The sequence below is a fragment of the Gadus chalcogrammus genome, chromosome 8, assembly GCF_026213295.1.
Source record: "Gadus chalcogrammus isolate NIFS_2021 chromosome 8, NIFS_Gcha_1.0, whole genome shotgun sequence".
Lineage (NCBI taxonomy): Eukaryota > Metazoa > Chordata > Actinopteri > Gadiformes > Gadidae > Gadus > Gadus chalcogrammus.
Genome location: NC_079419.1, coordinates 3594943 through 3610131, shown reverse-complemented (window position 1 = coordinate 3610131; position 15189 = coordinate 3594943). Strand labels below are relative to the sequence as shown.

At 46.3% G+C, this 15189-nt stretch overlaps 1 protein-coding gene across 1 annotated transcript in view; it reads left to right on the top strand.

Moving 5' to 3' along the window:
• LOC130387180 (adenylate cyclase type 8-like) overlaps positions 1-8327 on the top strand; it is a 19557-nt gene extending 11230 nt beyond the window's left edge. Inside the window, 6 exon segments of the mRNA XM_056596181.1 lie at positions 615-773; positions 3667-3813; positions 5798-5890; positions 7302-7416; positions 7738-8173; positions 8264-8327. Of these exon segments, the coding sequence (XP_056452156.1) occupies positions 615-773; positions 3667-3813; positions 5798-5890; positions 7302-7416; positions 7738-8173; positions 8264-8327 (1014 nt within the window).
• Positions 8328-15189: the final 6862 nt, after the last annotated feature.

Below are 15189 nucleotides of genomic sequence, written 5' to 3'. Positions count from 1 at the left end.
AGGAGATGTTATGAACCTGGTCCCAGTAGGAGATGTTATGAACCTGGTCCCACTAGGAGATGTTATGAACCTTGTCCCACTAGGGGAGATGTTATGAACCTGGTCCCACCAGGGGGAGATGTTATGAACCTGGTCCCACTAGGAGATGTTATGAACCTGGACCCACTAGGGGAGATGTTATGAACCTGGTCCCACTAGGAGATGTTATGAACCTGGTCCCACTAGGAGACGTTATGAACCTGGTCCCACTAGGAGATGTTATGATCCTGGTCCCACTAGGAGATGTTATGAACCTGGTCCCACTAGGGGAGATGTTATGAACCTGGTCCCACGAGGGGAGATGTTATGAACCCGGTTCTTCCGTTAAACCGCATTTTTCCAACAACCGCTCCACTGCGGTCCGACTAGTTGTTGTCTTCCATCCAAAGGCGCACGTGCGATGACCTCATTTCCTGCCCGAGGTCCTCCCGCCGCTGTGTCGGATCGTTCCCCACAGTCGTCGTTCGTCCCACCAGCGAGGCAGCGTTGATCGTCCATCGCCACCCCTCGCTCTCACCGACGCGTTCGCTCTCCCTAACGCGTTCTCTCCCCCTGCTTTTTTTCCGGGGTTCCAGCTGGAGTACACGGCGCGGCTGGACTTCCTGTGGCGGGTGCAGGCCAAGGAGGAGATCAACGAGATGAAGGAACTGCGCGAGCACAACGAGAACATGCTGCGCAACATCCTGCCCAGCCACGTCGCACGCCACTTCCTGGAGAAGGACCGCGACAACGAGGTCAGAGGACCCCGCCACGACCCTGGAACCGACCCTAGAACCGACCTGAACCTGGACCTGGACCTGGACCTAGACCTAGACCTGACCCTAGACCTGAACCGAGACCTAGACCTGGACCTAAATCTAGCCCTGACCGTAGACCTGAACAGAGACCTGGACCTGAACCAAGCTCCAGCCCTGACCCCAAACCCTAGCCTGACCCAAGACATAGCCCTGAACCAAAACCTAAAACTGCACCTGATTTTCCCCATGATGCATTGCTCTCCCAGCTCTAGCCAATAGGAAGTGGATCTCTGGGTCTTTTTCTGTTTTTAATATAAAGCAATACCTGACAGACCGAGGGTAAGGTGCGGGGGGGTGGGGGGGGTGTTTTGAAAGGCCTGGAGGGTTTTCCAACTACCTTATTAAATATACAATTCACACGTCGTAGAAGCATCCACAGATATTCATGACGACAGGACACCTGAAATGAAAGAAAGTGACTTCAAGTAGCCCCTGGAGGTTATGATAAAATCCATATGAAATAACTGCATAAGTTAATGGCCAGCAATCATGTATCCCAAGAATTATATGAAAAATGTCCGATCTTTTCTGGTGGGGCCGATTGTGGCTGGTAACTGAAAGGTTGCTAGTTCGATCCTCGGCTCCTCCTAGCTGAGTGTCGAGGTGTCCCTGAGCGAGAAGTCTCGCCCTCTCTGCTCCTGACCAGCTTGCTGTTGCCCTGTATGGCTGACTCTGCTGTGTGTGTGTGAAAGTGTGCATGAATGGATGAACGGATGTCGGGTAGAAAAAGCACCGTATAAAGAGCTATATAAAGCTTTCTGAAGCCCAGAGCAGACGATGGCTAGTCACTCAGAGGAACACGACATAATGTTTCTGTTTCTCACCCAGCGCTGTTATGTCCCTGTTGGAAACGCACTTTAATTCTTTACTATTCACTTTATTTGAATCTTTACTTCACAAAGGGACGACTTTATATGCTGCAAAATTCTGCCCAGAGACTGAATCATTCAGGTGCGTGTTGCTCCTGATGATGAATATAAATAATGAATGAAGTGTTGAGCTAAATAATTAACAAGCTAATTAGCTCTGAAACGTTCAACCTTAACGATGACACCTTCGACCAATCAGTGCTTTGCTTCACCAGGCGCAAAATGAACACTTGCACACACACGCAAACACACACCCACCATGCATATACACCTTGTCACACACACACACAAAGATATACACACACACACCCTGCATAGACAACGTGCCACAGACCCCACTAGAAACACACACCATGCCTCACACACCACTACAAACACGCATCATATCATACACACCAGTGAAAACACACACCATGCCACACACACGTGCAAGTGAGTGTGAGCGTGCACCCCAATGGTTGTGCTTGTTACCCAGGGTTCATAACGTGCGGCCGGTTGTTTAATTATTAAAGGTCTTCTGTATTTTAGCAGTGTAGGGGAACAAACCACTCAAACCTCTCTATACTGCTCTATACCATATTTCAGTTACTGTTATTTTAAGAATTCTCAGAGATACTTTCATCCAAAATTAGACATACAGCGAAAAACATTTTTACTTGAGATACATGCCTTCAAGAAGCTGGAGAAGGAACCAACAGTTTTCCTACAGATTGGACTTGGGGGTTCCAACCCAGAACCTTCTGCCAGGAGTCTGTATTTCTGAAGGACTTCCCCGTTTACTAAACATCCACTCCGTGTGTTGATCGTATTCACATCCAGACCTAGGCTGGTGCATGTCATTAATATGTGGCTAATTAATTTATAATAAATTATCCAGACACAGTCTAGAAGACTGAAGTCCTAATCTGCCATCAGTCACAACTTGAATCCACAATCAACTTAGAGACAAGGAAGAGCTTACATACATAATAACCGCGTTAACATGTTAATCATGTACTGATATGGATAATATAGGTTTAATACGTCACTTTAGAGCAACTGATGGTCTCTCTGAGCTCACTTAAAGTAAAGCTTCCCTTAACTTTCAACACGATGCTCGATATGAACAGTATATACATTACACACCAATTATTCGCCACAGAGCGTGAACTTGACACGACATTTGCCGCTCCGTTATTAAAACAGATTCCAAATGAGTTCGACCCCGACCCCGACCCCGCCACGATCCGACGCCTCCAACAGGGATTAGGATGCAGCGGCACGGCTTTCCCTTGATTGATCCTCTCTGCCACAACACTGCCCCCTCGTGGTGATGGCGCGGTGGTGCAGCACCTGGTGTAAAAACGTCCACAAGAATCGAGTCGGTTGTTCGTTCACCCTCACGGACCGCGTTTAAAAAAGAGCAGGGCAGACCGTTAAACACCCAGAAGGGACAAGTGTGTCTCCCCTCCTGGGATGGATAGGACGAGATAATCATAAATCTAAAATAGAAACTTTCTCACGTTGGCATTATCCATGATTCATGATGACCCGATGATCATGTCTGCTCAATGAATCATCAGTTAGGCTTTGTGTGGGTGCTAATTGCAGGGGAGAGCATGTTCTGCGGCGTGCCCACATCGCCCCCTGGTGTTCGGTTTTGTGTAATGCAACAGAATAACGTTATATAGGCGGTTAAGCGAATGCGGTCAGAGCCGTTTGAACTAGGCCTACATGTAGCCTTTTGATGTCAAGGCAAACTGAACGTCTTTAAAATAACAGCTTCATCACAGAACTACAGCTCTGGACTCTGAAAAAGAAAATATTTAAATGAAAAGTAAAATCAACTTTTATTAATCAGCTTCAATAAATGAATGAAAATCAACAAGAAGTCCAGAAATGAAAACGGCCAAACAGTGACCCTTGAAGCGTTTGATCTCTCTTCGTGGATCACTTACCATCCCTCTCCCTCCCCTCTGCAGGAGTTGTACTCGCAGTCATACGACTCGGTGGGCGTAATGTTCGCCTCCATCCCGGGCTTCGCCGACTTCTACTCCCAGACGGAGATGAACAACCAGGGTGTCGAGTGCCTCCGCCTGCTCAACGAGATCATCGCCGACTTCGACGAGGTGAGGCGCACGCCGCCATTATGAAAACACTTTTATTTTGTTAAATGTTTGTGTTTATGGGGTGGTGCCAAAGACGTTTTTTGTGCCCCCATCTCTGAAAATATTTGAACCCTGTCTGTTGTAATGTGATTGGTGGATTCAAATAAAGAATACAAATGTGTGCGTGAGTGTACGTCTGAGTGTGCCTGTGTGTGATATGCATTACGTTTTTCGTCCTATCGTCACCTCATTCATCAAAAGTAGAGGAACTATGTCACCTGTCATGTCAATTGGAATCAACTCTCACACGTCAGACACAAGATGGACGCACACCTCCAGATGTGTGTGTGTGTGTGTGTGTGTGTTTGTGTGTGTGTGAGTACTTGCGTCACACCAGCTGAGCTTCCTGCTGCTCCAAGCCCCTCCCCCTTCCCTCCCATCACAAGATACACCAACCAATATACCAACTAACCTCTCACCTGGTGAGGTAGAGGCCCATTAACTAACCTCTCACCTGGTGAGGTAGAGGCCCATTAACTAACCTCTCACCTGGTGAGGTAGAGGCCCGTTAACTAACCTCTCACCTGGTGAGGTAGAGGCCCGTTAACTAACCTCTCACCTGGTGAGGTAGGGGCCCGTTAACTAACCTCTCACCTGGTGAGGTAGAGGCCCGTTAACTAACCTCTCACCTGGTGAGGTAGAGGCCGTTAACTAAACTCTCACCTGGTGAGGTAGAGGCCCGTTAACTAACCTCTCACCTGGTGAGGTAGAGGCCCGTTAACTAACCTCTCACCTGGTGAGGTAGAGGCCCGTTAACTAACCTCTCACCTGGGGGGGTAGAGGCCCGTTAACTAACCTCTCACCTGGTGAGGTAGGGGCCCGTTAACTAACCTCTCACCTGGTGAGGTAGGGGCCCGTTAACTAACCTCTCACCTGGTGAGGTAGGGGCCCGTTAACTAACCTCTCACCTGGTGAGGTAGAGGCCCGTTAACTAACCTCTCACCTGGTGAGGTAGAGGCCCGTTAACTAACCTCTCACCTGGTGGGGTAGAGGCCCGTTAACTAACCTCTCACCTGGTGAGGTAGAGGCCCGTTAACTAACCTCTCACCTGGTGAGGTAGAGGCCCGTTAACTAACCTCTCACCTGGTGAGGTAGAGGCCCGTTAACTAACCTCTCACCTGGTGAGGTAGGGGCCCGTTAACTAACCTCTCACCTGGTGAGGTAGGGGCCCGTTAACTAACCTCTCACCTGGTGAGTTAGAGGCCCATTAACTAACCTCTCACCTGGTGGGGTAGAGGCCCATTAACTAACCTCTCACCTGGTGAGGTAGAGGCCCGTTAACTAACCTCTCACCTGGTGAGGTAGAGGCCCGTTAACTAACCTCTCACCTGGTGAGGTAGAGGCCCGTTAACTAACCTCTCACCTGGTGAGGTAGGGGCCCGTTAACTAACCTCTCACCTGGTGAGTTAGAGGCCCATTAACTAACCTCTCACCTGGTGGGGTAGAGGCCCATTAACTAACCTCTCACCTGGTGAGGTAGGGGCCCGTTAACTAACCTCTCACCTGGTGAGGTAGAGGCCCGTTAACTAACCTCTCACCTGGTGAGGTAGAGGCCCGTTAACTAACCTCTCACCTGGGGGAGTAGAGGCCCGTTAACTAACCTCTCACCTGGTGAGGTAGGGGCCCGTTAACTAAACTCTCACCTGGTGAGGTAGAGGCCCGTTAACTAACCTCTCACCTGGTGAGGTAGAGGCCCGTTAACTAACCTCTCACCTGGTGAGGTAGAGGCCCGTTAACTAACCTCTCACCTGGTGAGGTAGAGGTCCGTTAACTAACCTCTCACCTGGGGGAGTAGAGGCCCGTTAACTAACCTCTCACCTGGTGAGGTAGAGGCCCGTTAACTAACCTCTCACCTGGGGGAGTAGAGGCCCGTTAACTAACCTCTCACCTGGGGGAGTAGAGGCCCGTTAACTCACCTGGTGTTTTCCCCTCTGGGCCCTCGTAGCTGCTGGGAGACGAGCGCTTCCAGGATGTCGAGAAGATCAAGACCATCGGCAGCACCTACATGGCCGTCTCCGGGCTGTCCCCCGAGAAGCAGGTGAGACTTGCTTTCTTTTACCCTCCAACTCAACCTGAAGGGGCGGGGTTAGATCAGGATTGTCTGTTTTACCCTCCGACCCAACATAAAGGGGCGGGGCTAGAGCAATCGCTTGTTTTACCCTCTGACTTAACCAGTGTTTATAATAACAGCGTTTAAAATAACGGCTTTAGGTAACTCCGTTATTTTTTCAGTAACTGGGTAATTAAATTAATGACTGTTTCCGTCGTTACAACGCCATTACAGTTACTCTATGTTAAATGCGGTGCGTTACTATTAATTGATTGAATAAATTGCGTAATCCGAACACACCCCTGGCTCCAAACACAAACTGCTAGGGAGGAGACCGGATGGGTTAACAACGAGATAAGCGATTATGATTGGCTAAGGCAGAGTCATGTTTCATGGTAGCCAATCGGAGCCAGTGTTTTTACACACAAGGCAGGACACGTGGGCCACACACTCACACAAACGCACACGCACATGCCAAACAGATTCGATGAAGCAGCACAAATGGCGAGTCCGGAGCAATCCGATGGAAAGTTGGCATTTTCTGTAACATTCGGCAGATGTTTGCAACCAAGCAAATACAAATTCAGTTGGAAGTATATCAGGGCCTTGAATGGGCAGTTCAACCATTTAACACATTAAGGCCAAGTTAAAACTGCTCAGAAAAATCCAAATCCAAACTTTATTTTTTTTACAGTAACGCAAATACTTTCCCTGGTAACTAGTTACTTTTATTATAGAGTAATTCAGTTACTAACTCAGTTACTTTATGAAACAAGTAGTGAGTAACTATAACTAATTACTTTTTTAAAGTAACGTTCCCAACACTGGACTTAACCTGAAGGGGCGGGGCTAGATCAGGAGCTCTTTCTTAATACTCTGACTCGACCCTAAGGGGCGGGGCTCGAGCAGGATCCCTTGTTTTACCCTCCGAATCTACCTAAAGCGGCCGGGCTAGATCAGGATAGCCTGTGGTAGATTCTCACTCATAGCCGTTTGGAACATTTAATGTTCCTGCTATACTACTTCCTGTAAATGCTGCAAAGCGACCCGATAAAAGTTATCTTTCGTGGCCCAAGAGGGCTGGATGTAAACATGTAGACCGAGACGCTGGACTCTACCACTGATTACAAGCTCGACTGTAGTTCTCGGTTGTTAATAAATAAATAAATACAATTTTCTTTTACTGTATGGAATGAATGTCAGACAAAACATTTCATTATCTTATAGCCTTATAAACTAATTCTCTCTCGCTCGCTCTCTCTCGCTCTCTCGCTCTCGCTCTCTCTCGCTCTCTCGCTCTCGCTCTCTCTCTCTCTCTCTCTCTCTCTCTCTCTCTCTCTCTCTCTCTCTCTCTCTCTCTCTCTCTCTCTCTCTCTCTCTCTCTCTCTCTCTCTCCCAGCAATGTGAAGATAAGTGGGGTCATTTGTGTGCGTTGGCTGACTTTGCAACCGCCCTGAACGAGAGCATCCAGGAGATCAATAAACACTCCTTCAACAACTTTGAGCTGAGAATCGGTGAGTACCCAGAATCCCTTTAGGGACCTCACGGAGAGGGCCAAGACTCTGCAGTAGTGCGGCTACCTATGGTTGTTTCGTTGCTATGGTTACTGCTGATGCTCTCGGTAGGTTCCAACTGGTGGCCAGTGAGGTCACTTCAGAGGCGTAGTCCAATCAGAAACGCAGCTGGCAACCTTTCTGTCTCAGTTGAGGTTGAAGTGATTCCACGCAAAAGCTGTCAAGAAAATTCTAAGAAATCGAAAGATAAAAAAGATTAACGTTTTTCTTATAACGTCAGGCTAACCTGACCTCTGACCTCCAACTCCCTCCCTCCCCCAGGTATCGCCCACGGCTCGGTGGTCGCCGGGGTGATCGGCGCCAAGAAGCCGCAGTATGACATCTGGGGCAAGACGGTGAACCTGTCGAGCCGCATGGATAGCACGGGCGTCAGCGGCAAGATCCAGGTTCCCGACGACACCTTCCTCATCCTCAAGGAGCGCGGCTTCGCCTTCGAGTACCGCGGCGAGGTCTACGTCAAGGGCATCAGCGAGCAGGAGGGCAAGATCCGCACGCACTTCCTGTCGGGCCGCGTGCAGCCCAACCCGCTGGTGCTGCAGCCCCGCAAGGTGACGGGCCAGTACTCGCTGGCGGCCGTGGTGCTGGGCCTGGTGCAGTCGCTCAACCGGCAGAAGCAGAAGCAGATCCTCAACGACAACAACAACTCTGGCATGATGAAGGGCCACCACCACTACAACCGCCGCACACTACTGGCGCCCGCCACCTCCGACTCCGGGGGGGGCGGGGGGGTGGCAGGGGGAGGAGGAGGAGGAGGAGGTGCTGGTGGAGGAGGAGGTGCTGGAGGAGGAGGAGGAGGAGGTGGGGGCAGCGGGCACCACGCGGAGCCCGGAGACAAGACAGAGCTTTCCTGAAGCAGGAGCGGGAGGAGTTGGGAGGACGATGTGGAGGAGGTGGGAGGAGCAACACGCTTCACGCTGAGCCTGCTATTAAGACAGAGCTTTCCTGAGGAGATGTGGGGGAGGTGAGCCTGGAGGTGGGAGGAGCTAGGAGGTGCACTATGGTATGCCTGCCGAAAAGACTGAGCTTTTCTGATGCAGGCGGAGGTGAGAGGAGGTGGGAGGAGCAATGTTCTGTACCCACCAATAAATGCTTTCCTTAAAGTAGGAGCACCTTGTGGGAGGTGGTTAGGGGAGAGGCTGGGGGAGAGGAAGGGTGGAGGGGGAGCCATGAGGAGGAGAAGGAAGGAGGAGCACTGCACCGAGCCCACTGACAATAATGAGCTTTCTTTGAGGGGAGTGGACCCTGGGTATGGGAGATGGGAGGGGTGTTATTGTTCGGGGAGGAGAGGAGGAGGAGGAGAAGGAGGAGGAGATTCAACCTTCCTCTGCTGAACGATGTCTTATATCCCAACCCCGCACCCCTCTTCCTACTCTGTGTCCACACCCCCTTTTTATGTCACTATGGCTAACCGACCATTCCCGACCCTCCCTGCCCCAGCCCCGCCCCCTCACCCAGATCGCCCCGTGTCAATGTTTTTCGTCTTCTTTTGTATTTCTTTTATATCTGAGAACACAATAAAGGGGTCTAATTTTTATAAAACCACTGCGTGTTTGGTCTCTGATGTCGAAGCACCCAAAACATATGTCCAGGTTTACTGGAAAGTGGACCTGTTTGATTTCATGAAATATATAAACAAGCTATGGAACAGAGTTTTTACTTGGTCTGTATCAGGTTTCTAGCGGTAATTCAGAGATTAAATAAGGGTGATTTTAGACCCATTAGTTAGTAAGTATTCCCATTAGCAGCCTCTAGTGACTAGCGTTGCAGTTTCATTTATAACTATCCATCGTCAGGTGACAGTTATTGTCTTCCGAGATATTCTCTATAAAATATTTTTTAAAAAAAAGTGAATGAATTGATTATTAGTCTAATTGCATTAGATAGATAGATAGATAGATAGATAGATAGATAGATAGATAGATAGATAGATAGATAGATAGATAGATAGATAGATAGATAGATAGATAGATAGATAGACAGACAGACAGACAGACAGACAGACAGACAGACAGACATTTAACATTTAACTCACAACGTTTACTGATAAAAATATTGAGATTAGTTACTCACAATCAAATACTCATCAATCGTAAAAACGATGGGCCTCTACACGATGTCTGTGTCAAGAACGTTATCATTTACCCTAAACCCTTTTGTTTTGGAAGGCTGGGATATAGCCTACTTTGCTCGAGTTTTTCATTGTTATTGTTATTTTAACGCATGGCATAGCCTACTACAGTGTTCATTCATGCAGCCCCTATGGAAAAAAAATTGCATTTCCGCCCTGCCATGGTACAACACCAACTGCGCTATCCTCTATTGCACTTGGACCAGGTATTTGTCGGTCCGTTGCGCAACTGCTTTATCGATCTGTAAGATAGCACCATGTATCATTTGCGCTGGAACACGCCTCTACTTTTCGCCGGCACGTCTCTCAGGGCGCAAATTTAGTGGCTCAAGTTAGCTGCGGGGGAAAATCGGCTTGGCGCCGGGTGCAAACTAGCAACGATACATGCGTCAGTGTAGAAGGTCAATTACTCTGAAAGGGCCCAATGGCTGTTTCCCAAAGTGAAAGAAGCATGCTCAATGGCCGCCCTTTTAAGGACGCTACGTCACAGAACGCCGACAAGCACTGTTACAATGTTGAGAACACTCGGAAATTCGTGCCCTTTTCGCGTCCTTTGTTTTTGAGAATTCCGAGATTTTTCATGGATGCTCGTTGAGGCATGATCCTCAACAAGCCAAACTACCCGCAATCCTTTGCGTCACACGCTGTGCAGTGTATTTCAAAATTGCGGATGGAAAGCGATACATATGGCGGTAAATCTCTGCCATCGGAATTTGAAAATAAAAGGTTAAAAAATTCTAAATCAAATATTCAATGTTAAAATATTCAACATAAATATGCAAATTCAACATGCCAAAGTTACGGTGGCGCTGAGCATTCACCAAAAAAGAAAAAGTTTCACACCTTATGTAGCCGTTAGCACACCAGGATCTCGTAATTACGAGAAAAGATCTCGGAATTATGACATCAGGATATCGTAATTACGAGAAAAGATCTCGTAATTATGAGAAAGAATTAACGGCCCCACTGCCACTACTGTGCTCAGTAGAGCCAATGCGCGTCCACGGAGAGGTTAAATAACATTGGTAAGCTTGATACTTACCATGTAGAGGCTAAATACTAATGGACATTTCAGTGTCAGTATAGATAAAGTTTGTAGATAACTGTTTTATGACCAAAAGTGCTTACTTTTTTTTTCCTTTTCTTTTTATAAGTAGTGTTGCTTTAGCTAACAGGCAAAGTCAAATCAATTCTATAACGCTTTATGGGTTGATTGGTTGCTGTTTCGACTCCCCCTAGCGCATCTTGGCGGAAAAAGGGAATATGCAAGTTTCTGCCGGCGACCCGCCGCCCACTCTCGCGGGAGTCTCGGGACTTGCGAAGCACCGAATTGCTTTACGGCACTACAGACCCACAAACACGGAACCGGCTCGATATAAACAAGTAATGAATGGATTGTTACATTCATCATGGATCAGCCGACTAAAAAGAGACAGAGAAACCCCCAATGTCGGAGAAAAGTGAGACTGACCGACAGAGAGGCCAGACACGAGTTAACGTTGGGCGAGGTTCTCAGGTATAGCATAAACTGAAAGAAAAAGAAGACTGCAAATCAGATGCCGACTTGCCATGGCCGTGTTGCTCTTGAAATTGTAAGTACCCTTGGGTGAACTTTGTCCTCTTTTTATTATGGCTTCTTGATGTTTATAGTCTCTGTAAAAATGCATTTGCTCGACTGTTTTGTTGTGAGCCCTGTATGTTTCTAGCTTGCTTGCTTGCTGGGGTGTTAGCGTACTCGCTACCAAACACGTTTGTTTTCATGGTTGTTTTGCTGTTCGTCGGTCTCGTCCACAAGACAGAGGCTAAATCCCCGAATCCAGATTCTTGTTTATTTAGATCACTAGGCCGCTATTCGAATGCCTCCGATTTTTCTAAGAGTGTAGCCTATATCATGTGATATGTCCGGCTGGCCATATAATACAGTAGGCTACCCTGCACAAGAGCTGCTAGTTAGCACATATTCGTTGGTAACAGAACTGTTACGATACCTGAACTCCATTTCCATTATAGCTTTAGCCATGCTATACCTTTGGTGTAGTTCCCCGCCTGTAAACACGTTTGTAAAAAAAAAATCTTAGTTACAAGCGTTGGCAAACAGCATTGTTATGAGGCTTGCTGACCGAAGACGGCTCAGCCTGCCTGCCCCGGTACAGCCACCAACCACAAATACTTTTTCTAACCAAAGTGTGTATTATTGAACAAATGGAAGAAAGGTGGTGCGTCAGGTGCGAAGATCTGTTATTTAAAAAAAATTCAAACATTTTAAAACCGTATACAATTATCTTTATTTACAATGTTTATTTACAGGCATTTACACGTAAATGTGTCACTAATCTTCCAGACCCAGCATCTGCCTATGACAACTCCGCTGCGGGGACTAGCGACAGTTTACCGTCTCGATCTCTGAATCTATTTCCCTATAATTCCGTACACAAGTGACGCGTACTTGAGCAGATATATTAATGTACGATTGTTGCGCAAATTGTTCATGCTATCGTTATTCATTATATGTTGGCCAACACTCTCACACTGATCGTTCTGTTCAACAACCAAAGATAAAACAATTATAATCTAGGACATAACATCTCCCTGTCAACTATAAAAAAATATGGGTTTATTGTAACACATACACCCTTTCAAAATGTATGACCTTGTATACACTTTATGAACATCTACCTCGGACATGGCTCCACGCATTCGCCGGCTTATTTGAAAACAAATGCACATGGCTCGCGTAGAAGTGGAAGGGGAAGGATCGTCAACGAGTTGTTACGACAGTGTTGTAAAATATCTCCTCAGAAGCTGTATGGGGCATATATATACGCATCTTTAAAAACTCCACTTTTTATGTGCTCAGAAACAGACCTGTTTTCAACTTGGTGAAAATGCATTTTCCAGCTAATACGGGTTTTTAAATTGTTTATTTAGCTTGAAAAGTAAGATGATTTTCCTCACCCACAGAGAAATACTTAATCCTCTAGTTTATTGCAAACATTGATATAATGCAATATAAAGTGCAGAAGACACCGGTGTGTGCAGATTGCCACCAGGGGGTGCTAACGCACATCCCCTTTTGACCTATGACTAGATAAAATAGGCCAGCCCTTTTTGCAAGACAGCTTTTTCTATTTCCCCTTCTGCTTCGTGCCTATGGTGCGACCTGGCAACACTGTCCCCTGAAGGCAACCAATCTAAACGTATGTCCTATTTTAGTTAAGGTGACAAAATGTCATTGATTACTAAATTAAAGAATATAAGACAACATGCAGTTGAGTTTATTTTTGATTTCAAAGACTATGTTTCATTCTCAGCTTATATTGTAGCTCATACTAAAATGTTTTCATTGAAGAAACTAGCTTGCTGTGGTGATGTGGAGGTGGATTGTGATCAATGGATCTAACGTTGATCAGACGAGGATCCAACTGTACCAGATCCTGACAGCACTCCTCCGGCGCTGTAATAAGAAACCACACCAACTCAGGAAGTCATGAGACCATGAATAAACCTCCATTGAGTGATCTTCTGGTGTTTCTTTCCATTCACGGGACTATTGGGGCTAAACGAACAAGGCTAATTCTCACCATTAGGCCTTTTGTGCGGGCACGTACACAGGGGCAAGGCAGGATTAGCCCCCCAAGCAACACTGGGAACTGAAGCTCATAAGAGAGAAAATAAGACAACACGTATTTGAGTTGATTTCCCCTTCAATGACTACTTTTCATTCTCAGCTTATTGTAGCTCATCATAAAATACTAAAATGGCCAATTAGCAACCCAAGCAACAGTGGGTACTGATACCAAGTGTTGCAAAAATAACGGAATGAAAATTGATTTGGAATACTTTGTCATTTATTTGACATCTCAGAAAAACATGTTGTAACAGTAAAGGAAAATTAAAAAAGACTTATTTCTGTAGTGCATTTTACCACATTTACGTTTTTGACAGTTGAAACGTCATCCAATCAAAACTCAATTTAGGCCCTAGCTTGTTAATTCACTGGCGGTACTCTGTCATGTCCACTAGGGGCCAGCCCTGCTCCTGGTTCTTTATCGAGGGCATTGAGTCAACGTGCAATTTACCTCACAAGGATACAGAGTCATGGGGTTGAACGTTAACATCATTCAGTACTATGTGGAGTCTGGGGGAAGAAGATCCTGGAACATTTGCTCCGGCAGAGTCGCAGTTTACCGGTGGGTAAAAGATCATGAGAGATACACATAGATACAGATTATTTTCAGTGTTCTATTTGCACAAGGTGATTAGTTAGGTTCAGAGTTGGTGTGGTTTCTTATTACTTTGACATCTCAGAAAAACATGTTGTAACAGTAAAGGGAAATTAAAAAAATACTTATTTCTGTAGTGCATTTTACCACATTTACGTTTTTGACAGTTGAAACGTCATCCAATCAAAACTCAATTTAGGCCCTAGCTTGTTAATTCACTGGCGGTACTCTGTCATGTCCACTAGGGGCCAGCCCTGCTCCTGGTTCTTTATCGAGGGCATTGAGTCAACGTGCAATTTACCTCACAAGGATACAGAGTCATGGGGTTGAACGTTAACATCATTCAGTACTATGTGGAGTCTGGGGGAAGAAGATCCTGGAACATTTGCTCCGGCAGAGTCGCAGTTTACCGGTGGGTAAAAGATCATGAGAGATACACATAGATACAGATTATTTTCAGTGTTCTATTTGCACAAGGTGATTAGTTAGGTTCAGAGTTGGTGTGGTTTCTTATTACAGCGCCGGAGGAGTGCTGTCAGGATCTGGTACAGTTGGATCCTCGTCTGATCAACGTTAGATCCATTGATCACAATCCACCTCCACATCACCACAGCAAGCTAGTGACTAAAAACTAAGCACTGCCGTTTTGGTTACTGAAAAGCATAAACAATATAAACCAAAGCTATAATTTCGTTTGAAGTATATTTATATGAGGGGCCGTTTAGGACATAACTAATTGAGACACTCTCACACACATACCTATGAAACACTCTTACACTCACTACTGAAACGCTCACACACTCACTACTGAAACACTCACACATACATACATACTCGTCTGAAACACTTACACATACATATGAGAAACACACACGCATACATACATACCTCTGTGGCATATACACATACATATGAAATGCTTACATTCATACAAGTGAAACATTTATACGTATCTATCTGAAACACTCATGCAAGCACATATTTGTATAAATGTTTCAAATGTATGAATACGTTTTTCAGTTATATGTATGTATGCTCTTACATGAGGATGTGCAAGCGTTTCACATGTAGTATTCATACCAGTAATTTCAGTAGTGACGGTGAGAGCGTTTCAATAGTGAATGTAAGAGTGTTTCATAGGTATGTGTGCATGAAATTCCAAGGTCAAGGTCGGCATTTAAACCGGAAGGCGGGAACAAAGAGTGCCGGTTTCTAAGCCAACGGGGAAGAGCGTGACATTTCAGCCAATCTAAGCCAACGGTGAAGAGCGTGACTGACATTTCAGGTTTTTTGGCTCAGATTGGCGCGCTCTGGCTGTTCAAAAATGCACTCTTTGTTCCTGCCGTATGTGTGAGTGTTTCA